This window comes from Globicephala melas, chromosome 3 (assembly GCF_963455315.2).
Source record: "Globicephala melas chromosome 3, mGloMel1.2, whole genome shotgun sequence".
NCBI classification, from domain to species: domain Eukaryota; kingdom Metazoa; phylum Chordata; class Mammalia; order Artiodactyla; family Delphinidae; genus Globicephala; species Globicephala melas.
This window is the reverse complement of record NC_083316.1, coordinates 100,762,053-100,778,157: the sequence shown is the minus strand read 5'-3', so window position 1 is coordinate 100,778,157 and position 16,105 is coordinate 100,762,053. Positions and strand designations below refer to the sequence as shown.

The 16,105-nt window shown below is 41.1% G+C and overlaps 1 protein-coding gene across 1 annotated transcript in view; it reads right to left on the bottom strand.

The window, feature by feature from the left end:
* The window catches only part of SNX2 (sorting nexin 2), a 53,535-nt gene extending 52,122 nt beyond the window's left edge, over positions 1–1,413 (bottom strand). Inside the window, exon 1 of the mRNA XM_030869792.2 lies at positions 1,256–1,413. Coding sequence (XP_030725652.1) covers positions 1,256–1,363 — 108 coding nt within the window. The 5' untranslated portion in view covers positions 1,364–1,413. The remainder of the gene's footprint in view (positions 1–1,255) is intronic.
* Between the last annotated feature and the right edge of the window lie 14,692 nt (positions 1,414–16,105).

The following is a 16,105-nucleotide window of genomic DNA, read 5'->3' as shown; positions in this document are numbered from 1 at the left end:
ACAATCAATGGTCAAGATTTTGTGAGGAAACAAAGATGATCAAGGCACTATCCCTAGGCCCAAGCAGCATATAATCCTGAGGACAGGTGGGGTTTGGGCAGGAACCTGCATATACAATTAGCAGAATGTGGTCAGTACCGAAAACGGGTGCCGGAAGTTCCAGTTTCAGCTAAGTGAATGCCAAATAATGGATATTTTACAGTAATTTCCAATTGATTTGCTGCAAAGTTCAACAAGCTAGGAAAGCTTACTGAAAAGCAGTTTATAAAGAAGTACAGCCCAAGATAATTCTCTGGGAAATGTGCTTATATTTTAATACACATACACACACTTAAAGTTGGGCTATGAGGTGTGTGTGCGCTCATCAAAGGCAAAGCAATTCAAATATGAACTGGATACAGGAGGCCCAATACAGTTAAGTTCATAGAGGGCGTTTCCTTTGACAAAAACAGGAAGACTTAGCTTCAGAGATCGCTGATCATGCGAGAAAAGAGGAAAAAGGAGTGAGGATCTGTTTTTATTTCTCCCCTGGTAACTTAAAAAAAAAAAAAACCTCCCCCACCGCCCAGCAGTTTCCTGAACTATTCCCTCCCTTCAACTGTATATTTTATCAACACTATGTTCCTTAAAAAGCTTAAGAACTAAAGAAGACAAGCAAGACCGGTCAAATGCATTTACCTATTTAACAGTCCAAAACAGGTACCTCCCTCAAGGGGAACTAGCAGTCCATGAAGGGCCAGGACCGGGAAAAGTGCATCCACACGTTCCCTCCAGCGCCTCGGCCACTGAGCACTCTCTTCACTGCTCTCCCCTTTCGGAGGCACACCCTTCCTTGGGAAGGGAAAAGCAAGCACCTCTTAAAAGGGGCTGCGGAGGTCGCCCGGCAGCGCGGTGAGGTTTGCGGGGACCCAGGGCAAAACCTTCTCTGCACTGGAAGAAGAGGTGCAAGTGACACTGACGAGGGCCAGCTGAACGGGGAAAGGGCACTGCGATGCTCTGTCCGGTCCCGGCCCCTCAGGGGTTCAGGTCGGCCCCCCGGCCCGCAGTTTGCTCTCTTAAGCAGGCCTAGCCGCCCAGGCCAACTCCAGCCCAATGACAGGTCCCCGAGGTGGGGCCCGCGTCACAGGTGTCGCCCCAACCAGGTCCTTGCAAATCCCAGGGGGTGGGGAGGGACAAGTCGGGGCACGGCAAAGGCACCGAAAGGTGAGACGCGCGGCAGCGACGGAGCGCAGCACCCACGGCGACGCGGTCTCACCTCTAAGGTGGAGACAGTGCTGGTGAACAGGTCCTCTCCGTCCTCCAGTTCCTCAAAGTCGGTGGGTTTCCCGACCCCCAGCGGAGGAGGCTCCCTCTCGGCCGCCATCTTCGCTCGCCCAGACTACTGCGCGAGCGGGACCTCGCGGACCTGTCACGTGAGCACGCACGGCTAGGCTGGCGCGCGGGCCGCTGTGCTCCCCCTCCTCCCCGGCCCGCCGCGCGCGGCCCCGCCCCCGGCCTCGAGACTGCGCCCGCCCGGCGCGCGCCGCGTTCAGCCCCGCCCGTTTGCCTCTCCTTCCACCTCCACGTCTGGGTCGCGGCCACCTTTTCACCGCCCACTTGCTGTACTGACTTTTGTGGAAGAATCTTGGACTTTTATTGCCACGTCCCTTTCTTAGCAGAACTAGGCCAAACGATTTCTGTTGTCGTTACCGCTTTTAAAATCTCCTTTAGGAAGTGGGAGAGCTTGGGGACCAGTCTTTGGGCTTGGATTATGCACAGAGGGCAAGATTGAGTATTGGTGGAAGAGAGACGTGTCTCTTAGATCTCTAGGCTGTCCCATAGAACTTTCTGACATGATGGAAATGTTCTATATCAGTAGCGTCCAGTAGAGTAGCCGGTGGCCGAGCACTTGAAATGAGACTAGTGTGACTGAGAACTGAGTTTTAAATTGTACCTAATTTTAATTAAATCTAAATAGTCCGCATGTGGATAGAGGCTACCTATCGGACAATGCAGGTCCAAATAACAAAGACCACCCTGAATAACTTGTTGTCTGAGGTTTACTCCAATTTCATCACAAGGCAGCACACAATATTTTTCCTCAATAAAGTAAGAGTCAGAAAGGCTGGAAAAATGACAATTAGGAAAATTAGTGGATGATTAGTAAGAGCATCATAGGCAACTCCCTTTGCCGATTAATAGATCTTCATTGTCGGAGGGTCTCTTGAAGACTTTCAGCTTCAATTACCTCACCTCACCGCATAGGATTATTGTCAGGATCAAATGAGAAAAAATGTGAAAGTATTCTGAAAGCTAAAGATTGCTATGCCAATGCAAGGTTTGTTCATGGAAAAATAAAAAGGCATTGCAGGTAGCAACCTGAAGTTACAATTTTGCTGGAGAAGAAATCTTCACAGGGATTCTTTACAAATTAAATATATAGAAGCCCTCAGCCCTCACTGACCTGGGAGTTAGAAGGCCTGGGTTCTACTGGCTATGTGCCAGACTTACTTAGCATCACTGTAATTATTATTTTTTTTAAGGGTATTGGAGCAGAAGATTTTCTAGTCGCTAGGATTTCTTCCACCCCTAAATTTCTGAATTTCTATGATTATTGTCAAGAAGTATCAACCCAAACCAGAACTAATTTAAGTAAGTATACCAAGTCATTGCTTGGTATCAAATGTTGCCTGGGTGAGTTGGATGCATGGGCCAGTTGTCACTGTCATGCTCCAATCACCATTGCCACTGCCGTCAGCCCATCTGGAATCAGATGTTGAGGCACATTCCCTGGCCTGCATTCCACCACCTATGGACAGTCTGTGGCCTGTCACTGATCAGAAACTTTAATCTCTTTTGAAAGCTCACATTGCGTCTTGAGGTGATTCTTCTCTGTATCCTTTTTACCTGTGCCTCTGTTTATTGCTTACTACTTTCTGTCTTATGTTATGGTCATTTATATTCCCAGCATGTCTTTTTTATTAGACATTTAAATTAGTTGAAATACAGGTCCAGCTGCTTGTAACACAGAACCACATTCCAAGTGGCTTTAGAAAAATGCAGTGTAATTATCCCTCATGTGGGAAGATGAAGGCTCCATGAGCTCATCCAGGGATGGCAGGCTCCTTCTGTGGTCCTCTTCTCCCTAGGGTGTAATCTCTTCCTCATGGTCCACGTTGGCTAAGCACCACAAACCACATTCCAGCAGGCACAAAAGGAGTAAAGGGAAACGCAATGACATCCCCTTTACTTTAAGGGCATAGTCCAGAAAGTGCACGCACCACTTCTCTCCACATCCCTTTGATCAGGTCCTTACTTACGTGGCCATCCTAGCTACAGGAGACTAGAAAATGCCATCATTATGCCACCCCCTAAAAACAAGGGGTTCCCTTACTCTGGAAGAAATGAAGACTATTGTAGGAAACCAGCAGTCTCTGTTATAAAGCATCTATTCACTCTTTTTATGGTAGCATATCTGAATTTCCTTCTGGGTAACCATTCTTTCCTACTCTAGCCTGGAAGTCTCCTCCAGCTCAGGAATGGAGTGTATGACCTAGGCTTGAGCCAAACCTACCATTGACTCCCTTGGCCCTATTGATCGGTGGGAGGTCAGATTCAGCCTCATTTCCCCAAACTCTTAGCAGCTTTGATTGTCTTTCTTTCCCTATTCAACCTAAATTCTACCAGGACTTTAAGAATTGTCTTGCTCTTTTTCTTGCCTCTTTTTCTTCCTCAGTCCTTTGCTTTTCTGTTATATCTTTTCTGAAATCCCAAATTCAGTCATCAGCTTCTCTAATCTTATATCCATATTGCTAAGAGCATTTGAAAAGTAAACCCCAACCTCAACTGGAGAGCCTGTAAGTCCGTGATTTCTAACAGCAACTCCCCACTGCCTAGATACCACCATTTGTTTCTTTTCCAAATCCTTCAACTATTCTTTCCAGTAAAGGTTCTCTTTTATCATGAAGTATCCCATCACCTTTTCTCCTCATTTTCATCAAATGACTTAGCCTGCTCATTCAATGACAAAATAAAATCTGCCAGTTGAATCCTTCAGCCTTCAAGTAGGATGGAAATTCTCTTCTTTCTGTGCTCCCATCACTTACTGTGTATGTTTCTATAACACCTATTATATTGTACTGTGATCATGGCCACTTTTCTATCACCCCTGATAGCCTGCAGGATCGTTGCATTCCAGGGCTATTTCTTATTTGACTTTGGATCCTGCGTAGCCCTCATCTAGTGATCTATAACTGTAAAACAAATTATAGCAAACTTAGCAGCTTAAAAACACAAATATTTATTTTCTCATGATTTCGGTGAGTCAGAAATCCAGGTGCAACTTAGCTGAGTGCCTCTGACTCAGAGTCTCTCACAAGGCTGCAGTAAAGGTATCTAGCAGAGCTGCAGTCAGTTCAAGCAAGACTCACCTGGGAGAGGATCTGCTTCCATGCTCACTCACGTGACTGGTGGCAGGTCTCAGGTCCTTGCTGGCTGTTGCCTGGAGATTGAGTTCCTTGGCACACAGCCCTCTCCATAAGGCTTTTCATACAACATGCCACTTGCTTCCCCTAGAGTAAGAACTCTAAGAAAGACAGAGTGAGCCAAGAAAGGACAGAGAGGGTGAAGAAGACAGAAGCCAGAGTCCTTCCGTAACCTAATCTCAGAAGTGGCATCTCATCACTTTTGCTGTATTCTGTTCATTAGAAGCTCACACTCAAGGAGAGGGATAAAACGGGGGTGCGGCTAACAGGAGGCAGGGATCTTGGGGGCCATTTTAGAGGTTGCCACAAACCACAATAGTATTTATTGCTCAATAAAATAGTATGCGATGAACACCTTCAATGAATAGATGAGTGAATATGAAACTCAAAAGAGAGGGCTAAGTGGAAGATACAGATTTGGTAGTTTAAGCCACTAGTATATGATAGGGCCCAGGTAGTCTGGGAAGCACAACCCTTAGGATCATTAAAAAAGCAGGTAAAGGAAGAGGTGTCATAAAGAAAACTAAAAAGCAACAAAGAGATAGGAAGCAATGTAGGAGAGAGAGCAAAAGGAAGCAAAAGAACAAAGAAGAGAGCGTTTAGCAGTATCCATTGCCTTGGGTATGTTAATAAGATGGTAACTGAAAAGGTGAATGATTAATGAATACAAAAAATGAATGCAACAAGTTGTGATGGTTAATTTTATGTGTTGCCTTGGCTGGACCATGGTGCCCAGATATTTGGTCAAGTATTATACTGGATGTTTCTGTGAAAGTGTTTTTGGGATGAGATCAACATGTAGATCTGTGGCATTTTAGTAACACAGATTACCCACCATAATGTGTGTGGGCCTCATCCAATCAGTTGAAGGCCTTAATAGAACAAAGACTGACCTCCCCACAAGCAGGAAGGAATTTTAGCAGACTACTGCCTTTGGATTTGAGCTGCAACCCTTTGCTGAGTCTCCAGCCTGCTGGCCTACCTCATCAGATTTTGGACTCACTAAGCCTCTACAGTTGCATGAGCCAATTCCTTAAAATAAATCTCTCTATATATATGTAACACACCCTGTTGGTTCTGTCTCTATGGCAGATCCAGACAAATATACACGTATAGACTATTCTTATATATTCAAAATATATAAATGGAAGCAACACAGAATAGGTCAGTAACTTGCTGAAGACACAGGTTTATTTTTTTTGCATGTTTTAATTAGATTTAAACATGTTTATATATTAGGGAAAGAGGTGAACAGAGAACAGTAGGTTGAGAATATAACATAGAGAAATAATCAGAATGGATGAGGTCTGAAAGCATACAGGCAGGAATGGGATAAAGAGCAAGCAGAGGAATGTGTCTTAAAAAAGAGAAGGTATACTTCTTCCTTTGTGAATAGAGAAAGGGCCATTTAGAGCCTGTTCTAGCTATTGTGCATAACAAACCATTCCCAAACTTAGTCATTGAAAATGACAACCATTTCTTATCTCTCATGAGTCAGCAGGTCGGCAGGGTAGTTCTGCTGGACCGGATTTGGCAAATCTTCTTGTAGGGTTTGTTCAAGTATCTGTGGTCAGCTGAGGGGTCGACTGGGGGCTGACTAGACAAGGCTGGTTTGGGGTAGGACAGTTTCGCTCTGCTCCATGTGCTTTCCTTCTCCTAGACTGGGCTTCCTTTCAAGGCTATGGCAGGGTTCCAAAAAAGAAGGTAGACACATACAAGTACGTTTTCAAGCTTTCACAAAAGAAAGTCACATAACCAAGCCCAGGATCAGAATGGGAAGGGGCTGTAAAATTGTAGGGCAAAGGGTGTATGAAAAGGAAGCCATTAATGTGGGCCATGAGTGCAGTCAGTTTACCACAGGCGGATGCATTTACAGACTTGTTTATAAATATTGGTGCGGGAAATGCAAAAGTCCACACCCAAGATATCTATATATTTATATATACATAGAGGTACATAGACATTTATACATATATTTAAATTCATAGTTTATTTATTTATTTATTAGGGCAGGAAAGTTTAATTTCCAAGAGAAAAGCAGTCAGTACCAGCACAGGTGGCAATTCGAAGTATTTTCAGTAGATCTTTTGAAGATTTAGCGAGGACATTCACCAGGGACATGTAAGGAACTGGCAGACGGTACTGGAAGCCTATTGAGAGAAGCCATATGTTTCTGGCAGCAATAATCCCAACACCTGTGTGATTTTCTCCTGTAGTGTGGAATTGGAGGTGTAGGAGTGCAAGAGGATGATAGGATTGATTCAAGGCTAGATATTTTGAGGATGAGCTTGGTAGAGGGAAAAGGCAGCTAAGAATTTTGGGGCCCCCTCAACAGGGAGGAGGGACCAAAAATAGATGCTTTCCAATGACAAGGAGGGATAGCAGGTGGCGTGTATTCCAAAGAAGACATTTTTTTCCGAGGGGATTAAAAAGTGATAGTATTAAAGTGATATTTAGAACCCAGTATGAGCTATATTTTTGGTGAAAAGTGACATATTAGTCAAGGCAAGGAGGTTGAAGGAACTTTCTGGGCAGAAATTCACAATGTAAGAACATTTGGATGGGAATTGGGCATCTAGGAGGCATAGTGAGAGTGAAGACAGCAGTCAGGCATAGATGGAAGGATATGTGTGAGGTGAGGGGAACAAGTCGAGAAGACCCTGGAGAGACCTTGTCCTTGAACATAGCTTCTGGTGAGTGATGTGACATACAGGGTAGCAGCTATGATAAAATAAGATTCATTATGATCTTCTTTGCAATTATATTGGGAGAGTAATCATTTGGTTGCTTAATTTTAACAATAGTTAAGTGAAGATATTTAAGCTTCTTTTTGAAAGATAATGAAAGACTTCACATTTGTTGAAGGAAGGAAGGAAGGAAGGAAGGAAGGAAGTCAAGCATAGTGTTTTCTTTCTCACAGGTCATACATGCGAACAAACTACCATTACTCTGAAAGTATCAGTGATTCCCTAAACAGTGACATTACTACTAGCTGTAAAATGATTATATAGTTACGACCCCTATATCTCAGTCCTTGAATGTCACAGAGTCCTACGGAATAAAATATCCTTTCAAAATTGTTTCTTCACTTCTATTTCTTTTCAAAAATAATTAATTTTTAATTTAAGTATAGTTGATTTACAATGTTTCATGTGCACAGCAAAGTTATACGTATATACATATATATGTATTCTTTTTCAGATTCTGTTCCATTATAGGTTATTACAAGATATTGAATATAGTTCCCTATGCTATACAGTTGGTCCTTGTTGTTTATCTATTTTGTATATAGTAGTGTATATATGTTAATCCCAAATTCCAAATTTATCCCTCCCCTCCTTTCCCCTTTGGTAACGATAAATTTTTCTATGTCTGTGAGTCTATTTCTAGTTTGTAAATAAGTTCATTTGTATCATTATTTTAGATTTCACATATAAGTGATATCATGATATTTGTCTTTGTCTGACTTACTTTACCTAGTATGATAATCTCTAGGTCCATCCTCTTCACCTATATTTCTTCTTTTTTTTCTTTTTTTTTCAGTTCTATTTCTTGAACACCCTAAAGGGAGACATCCAAATCATAACACTCCAAACAAACAAAAAGCCTTTATCCTTTTCCCTCCCTCCCTTTTCTCATTCTGTAAACGACCCTCTCTCACCCCAAAATGCCCCTGAAAAAACCCTCACCCTATGTTTCTGGGCCGTGTTTTCCTGCTACACACCTGCCACCCACTTCCCTGGCTCCAAGTGCCCACAGGTGCACTACCACAGTCATGCAGCTTCATGGCCATGAGAGCTATGTAGCCAACACGGCACCTTGCACTCAGAAGCACCTCATGTTTAGTTTAATGCTTTGCTGTCACTGGTCTTGAAATTCTTAACAAGTTCATTTTGCACTGGGCCCTGCAGATTATATAGCTGTTCCTGGCACCAGTCTGCCAGTTATGACAGCGCCAGAGGACAGCAGGAGGATTGGGTGTCCCAGGTCCCCCAGGGCAGGGGAAAACTCTCAAGTCAAGAGAATTGCCTGAGTGGCTTTGGTGGCTTCACCCAGGCCTCTCATCTCTCTACTGCTGGGAGGAGCAGTAGTGAATGTTGTAGACACTTACATATTAATAATTTTTGTCCCATCATATGTTCTTCTGAGGATAAGAAGTCAAGTTCAGACATAAGTTATGTCATGTAGGTGTATATGGTTAACTTTACAAGAACTAGAGCATATAAAGAAAGGCTTAAAGCAATTTTTCAGTACAATAAAACATTGGCAACAAAATAAGGAGGATAATATTTGTTGTTTCTAAGAGATGCATTTATGAATACAGACTTCAAGGGACAGAGTTATTTACCTGGTTGAGCTGAAATGGGGATGGAAACTATTAAACGTGGAGAAAAGATCTAAGGAAATAAGATACAGCATTGGGGGTCAGGTAAAGAAACTGGGCCAAAACCAAAACGAAATAAAACAAAACTAAAAAAGAGTTACTGCAACCTCTTTTTTTTTTTTTTCCAATTCTAGTCATGAACCTTGTCTCCTACATCAGACATTTTCTTGTGCCAATGAAAGATTATATCTTTTTGTCTTTCATCGTCCTTCACGTGGTACCTTCCACATTGTACTCCTCAATCAATATTTGTTGTTTAATTAAAAATAAATCTACAAAAGAAACAAAGCCAATTCTTTTAGATCAAAGGAAGCAGACTTTCAGCCTGCAGCCTTGACACAGATGGGTTTTATTTGGCCCACACCGTTTTTTATATTTTAATCAACTGGTAAGATTTAAAATTCAGGAGATTTCACATAAAAATCCAGATTTCTGGATTCTCTTTAAAAAATCTGGCTACATATGGTCGAGACCTCTATGGGCATAAGCTATCCTGTTCTTCACAGTCCCCAGTTCACCCTGCTGTCCTCCGAACATGGATGAATCCCCCCACCCCTCTGTGGCAGAGACTGTGAGTTGATCCCCTAAATTCAAATCCAACCATACCCCATTCTTCCTTAATAATAAGCTTCAGGTTTCAGCAGGCATCATGGTAACTCAGAATAAAGAGAACTTTTCCTCCTCTTACAGCCAAGGGTGGCCATATAAGTTCTGGCCATCCTATATAATGTAAACAGTTGTAATATATACCACATCTTTAAAAAAAAAAATGTGCCCTTTCCCCCAATTCCTCCTTCTGCAGGCTGGAATTTAAATGTAATTGCTGGCACTCCAACAGCCATTTGGGACCATAAAGTAAACTTGGGACTGGTAGAGCAATCAATTAGAGGGGGCCTGAGTCCCTGGCTCTGAGAATCTGCTGTATCAACTCAGGGCGGCCTACCTCCAGGCTTTTATATCAGACAGAAACACACTTCTATTTGGTTTTAGCCATCATTGTTTGGGAATTTCTGTCACATACAGCCAAACCTAATCCCAAATAATACAACTACAGATCATCTCTGATAAGCAGGATTTTTCTTCTTTATCATGACTACTATTATTAAAAAGTAAACACTATGAAAAATCATAGTCTTTGGAAAGAAGGATGTGTGCAGTAGGTCCCATAATTTGGGAGGGATTCTTGTACATTTCATGAATACAAATTGGTTGAGGCTTCTCTGTCTTTGCTAATATTGTGTGGTGGTGAAGCACACAGGCTTTGGAGTTTCTGAATATCTCTATGCTTCGAGTCTCTCATCTGTAAGAGGAGGAGAATAAAAATAGGAACTTCCTTAATGGTTTTTTGGAAAGATTAGATGAGATAATGTACACAGCCACACAGAAAAGTCTCATTCCTTAAATTCTAGGCAGATGAGGCAGAATGATGGCCTGGAGATGGCAAAGATATGGAGACACACATTTCACTTCCTGTGCACGTTAAGAAGGATTAAAGACGGTGGGAGCGATAGTGAAAAGTTTTCATCAGACCACAGAAGAGCTCAGTGTGTTGTTATTTCAAGACAGTATACGATCTATATAAAGTTAAGACTAATGAGGAAATCTCAAATATTATTGTTTTTATATCACACTTAAATCATCCCTAAAAGCGGTGAATCTGATGACATTTGAATGGGAATTATATTTTCTCGATCAAAGCACCATTATTAGACAAGTAAATCCTCAAAAGAGCTCTGAGTTTACCAAGAAACTTAATTCCTGCTGTTGGAGTGAGCTCCTGGTCAGAACAGTTCTCATGAACTAGAAAAATGTACGTACAAAAAGTAGATAGTTCTCCTTCAATCAATAGAGCAATTTCCATATATTTCCATAATATCTCTGTATTTTTGGAAACCAGTGTGCCAGTAAACTAGAATCAGAAGAAATTCCATCCATTTGGTAGTTTTTATGAAATAAAAAAAATTTTCCTTAAGCCAATATCTAACCCTTTTCTAAAATAATCTCCAGTGAAGCCTGAAACTTTAAAAATATCTTTAGTTGAAAGTAAACATAGGGCTTAGAAGAAATAAAGGAGGTGGTGCCACTTTAAGGAAGTAATTGAAAAGTGGTTTTATCTCGGCAAACGAGAATAAGTGGAAAATATTTGCATCATGGAAAAAAAATATTATACATAGAGTCAGTGTGTAATTTACACAGAGTTAGACTGGGACATTTTTGTTCATTACTCAGTGTCCACAGTGAAAATATCTTATTCTTCAGTGTGTTTTATATGAAAGTTGACATTTTACCAGTGAAAGAGCAGTCTTTACATATCATTTCCTTGTCCTCTATGTTTAAAGGAATATTCTAATTAAATAAAAAACCTAAATCTTCTCTATATTTGTGATATAATGATTCATGAATAAGTTATATAAAATGGCCCTGAAAAGGATCTGAGAAACCATATTTTAACTGGTAGGGATTATACTAATAATTTTTTTTCCAACAATTTTTTGAAACTCCCTGAAAATGTGATTGTGGGGACATTTTTAAAAATTATAGTTGTCAGTTTGTTTTTGTGAGAATTCCCTAGGATAATCTCTTGGTATGGGGCCAAGACCCTCCAGGTAAATACGATTTATAATGAGGCTTTCTATCTTTGAGGCCAGATTCTCAAAGTATTTGAAGCCATAGACTTTAGATATAAAATAGGCTGATGGTATGGGATTAAATACAGCTGTTTACGTACCAAAGTTCTATCTAAATTTTAGTGTGTGATTGACTTTTGGATATATGTCTTCAAAGGCTTGGAGAGTCCCTTTTGCCTGGCAGCCCCTTCCCTGAATGCCTGGCTTCCCTTGATGTGATGGGCAGTCCTGTCCCTGTTTCCTGCCTCTGTCAATAAGAGGACTACAGGCAGCCAGCCCAGTGGGAGGGAGGGAACAATGACCATCTCTTGGGATAGCATAATGCAACAGAGCACACACCCAGTTCATGCTGCCAGTGTCACAGTTACTTGCTAATTTAAATTGACCTTGTTTGTTGGGGCAAAGTCAGACTCAATTCCCCTGAAGACTTGTTGGCTGTCTGAATGTCTCCACCCACCTACCTCCCCCACTTGCCTAAGTGGCTAGAGAAACTAACTCTTGGCTAAAGATCACTAAAGATCATTTTCTTTCTCCCTCATTTGGTCATGAGAGCATGGTGAGATAACAATCTGTTTATACTTTTTCCACACTCTGTGGGACTATGTCCTTGTGTAAAAGTTGACTTATGGAAAGCAGTTATTCTCAAGTTCCACTGAGTACCAGAATCCCCTGGAGGGCTTAACAAAACACAGATTTCTGGGCTTTACCCTCAGTATTTCTGATTCAAAGAATCTGAGGTGGGGACAAGAATTTGCTTTTCTAAACAGTTGTCCATAATATTGGTGCTATTGTTGGAGTATCAGACTTTGAGAACCACTGATCTAGAGGATAAAAGCCTTTGGATCTGCCTCTGGAACTAGAAAGTTAGTTCTTTAACCAACTGATACGTAGTTTTATGTCTATCAGATCTTTCGGTATTTAAGTGTGTTGTCATAATATACATCTTAGGGATTCTTATTGTGTTAATTAAATAAGTGCTCTTTGATGATGTTCAAAAGCTAAGGCTGTGGATAGAGACCTGAGTTTATGTGCAGGGGGAGCAAACAGCCTCCCTCATGATTTGCCTCCTTTTTCACTTGATTCTCATTTGGTTCTTCAGCCAGTGTGATCTAAAATTTCTACAGTCACTTTCCAGTTTAAATAACAAAGGCCAGGGACTTCCCTGGTGGTGCAGTGGTTAAGAATTCGCCTGCCAATGCAGGGGACATGGGAACCCTGGTCCAGGAAGATCCCACATGCCGTGGAGCAACTAAGCCTGTGGGCCACAACTACTGAGCCTGAGCTCTAGAGCCCACGAGCCACAACTACTTAGCCCGAGTGCTGCAACTACTGAAGCCTGTGCACCTATAGCCCATGCTCTGCAACAAGAGAGGCCACCGTGATGAGAAGCCCGCACACCACAACGAAGAGTAGCCCCTGCTCAATGCGACTAGAGAAAGTCCACGCACAGCAACAAAGACCCAACGCAGCCAAAAATAAAGAAATTAATTAATTAATTAATCAAAATAAGTAAAGTAAAAATGATACTTTAGTCATTTTTAAAAACATGTTTTTAGACTTGCCTGAAAGTAATTTAAGGAGTGCCTCTTTAAGAAGGGCATTAAGAAGCTCCATGAGGCCAGCTGTCTGTGGGCCTAACATGGATGGAAGATGCAAAGAATATTAGGTTGGAGAGGCTGCTGTGGGGTCTCCTGAGAGCCGTGTGGCTGACAGGGTCTTGGTGCGTCGGCCAGGTGTCAGGCTTGTGCCTCTGAGGTGGGAGAGCTGAGTTCAGGACATTGGTTGACCAGAGACCTCCCGGTCCACGTAATATCAAACAGCGCAAGCTCTCCCAGAGAGCTCAGTCTCAACACGAAGACCCAGCTCCACTCAACAACCAGCAAGCTACAGTGCTGGACACCCTATGCCAAACAACCAGCAAGACAGTAACACAACCCCACCCATTACCAGAGAGGCTGCCTACAATCATAATAAGGTCACAGACACCCCAAAACACACCACCGGATGTGGTCCTGCCCACCAGAAAGACAAGATCCAGCCTCATCCACCAGAACACAGGCACCAGTCCCCTCCACCAGGAAGCCTACACAACCTACTGAACCAATCTTAGCCACTGGGGGCAGACACCAAAAAAAATGGGAACAACGAACCTGCAGCCTGTGAAAAGGAGACCCCAAGTACAGTAAGTTAAGCAAAATGAAAAGACAGAGAAACACATAACAGATGAAGGAGCAAGGTAAAAACCCACCAGACCTAAAAAATGAATAGGAAATAGGCAGTCTACCTGAAAAAGAATTCAGAGTAATGACAGTAAAGATGATCCAAAGTCTTGGAAATAGAATGGAGAAAACACAAGAAACGTTTAACAAGGACCTAGAAGAACTAAAGAGCAAACAAACAATGAGGAAAAATGCGATAAATAAAATTAAGAATACTCGAGAAGGAATCAAAAGCAGAATAACTGAGGCAGAAAAACGGATAAGTAACCTGGAAGATAAAATAGTGGAAATAACTACCACAGAGTAGCATAAAAAAAAAGAATGAAAAGAATTGAGGACAATCTTAGAGACCTCTGGGACAACATTAAACGCACCAACATTTGAATTATAGGGGTCCCAGAAGAAGAATAGAAAAAGAAAGGGACTGAGAAAATATTTGAAGAGATTATAATTGAAAACTTCCCTAATATGGGAAAGGAAATAGTCAATCAAGTCCAGGAAGCACAGAGAGTCCCATACAGGATAAATCCAAGGAGAAACATGCCAAGACACATATTAATCAAACTATCAAAAATTAAATACAAAGAAAATATATTAAAAGCAGCAAGGGAAAAACAACAAATAACACACAAGGGAATCCCCATAAGGTTAACAGCTGATCTTTCAGCAGAAACTCCACAAGCCAGAAGGGAGTGGTGGGACATAATTAAAGTGATGAAAGATAATATCCAGCATATTAAAGTGATGAAAGATTATATATTAAATATCCACCATATTAAAGTGATGAAAGATAATATCCACCATATTAAAAAATTGAAGGATAAAAATCATATGATCATCTCAATAGATGCAGAAAAAGCTTTCAACAAAATTCAACACCCATTTTTGATAAAAACCCTCCAGAAAGTACGCATAGAGGGAACTTACCTCAACATAATAAAGGCCATATATGACAAACCCACAGCCAACATCATTCTCAGTGGTGAAAAACTGAAACCATTTGCTCTAAGATCAGGAACAAGACAAGGTTGTCCATTCTCACCCTATTATTCAACATAGGTTTGGAAGTTTTAGCCAAAGCAATCAGAGAAGCAAAAGAAATAAAAGGAATCCAAATCGGAAAAGAAGAAGTAAAGCTGTCACTGTTTGCAGATGACATGACACTATACATAGAGAATCCTAAAGAATCTACCAGAAAACTACTAGAGCTAATCAATGAATTTGGTAAAGTAGCGGGATACAAAATTAATGCACAGATATCTCTTGCATTCCTATACACTAATGATGAAAATTCTGAAATAGAAATTAAGGAAACACTCCCATTTACGATTGCTACAAAAAGAATAAAATACCTAGGAATAAACCTACCTAAGTAGACAGAAGACCTGTATGCAGAAAAGTATAAGACACTGATGAAAGAAATTAAAGTTGATACAAACAGGTGGAGAGATATACCATGTTCTTGGATTGAAAGACTCAACATTGTGAAAATGACTACACCAATCAAAGCAATCTACAGATTAAATGAAATCTCTATCAAACTATCAATGGCATTTTTCACAGAACTAGAACAAAAAATTGCACAGTTTGTATGGAAAGACAAAAGACCCCGAATAGCCAAAGCAATCTTGAGAAAGAAAAACAGAGCTGGAGGAATCAGGCTCTCGGACTTCAGACTTTACTACAAAGCTACAGTAATCAAGACAGTATGTTACCGGCACTAAAACAGGAATATAGATCAATGGAACAGGCAAGAAAGCCCAGAGATAAACCCACGTACGTATGGTCACCTTATCTTTGATAAAGGAGGCAAGAACATACAATGGAGAAAAGACAGCCTCTTCAATAAGTGCTGCTGGGAAAACTGGACAGCTACATGTAAAAGAATGAAATTAGAACACTCCCTAACACCATACACAAAAATAAACTCAAAATTGATTAAAGACCTAAATGTAAGGCCAGACACTATCAAACTGTTAGAGTAAAATATAGGCAGAACACTCTATGACATAAATCACAGAAAGATCCTTTTTGACCTACCTCCTAGAGAAATGGAAATAAAAACAAAAATAAACAAATGGAATCTAATGAAACTTAAAAGCTTTTGCACAGCAAAGGAAACCATAAGCAAGACGAAAAGTCAACCCTCAGAATGCGAGAAAATATTTGCAAATGAAGCAACTGACAAAGGATTAATATCCAAAATTTACAAGCAGCTCATTCAGCTCAATATCAAAAAAATAAACAACCCAATCTAAAAATGGGCAGAAGACCTAAATAGACATTTCTCCAAAGAAGATATACAGATTGCCAACAAACGTGAAAGGATGCTCACCATCACTAATCATTAGAGAAATGCAAATCAAAACTACAATGAGGTATCACCTCACACCAGTCAGAATGCCATCATCA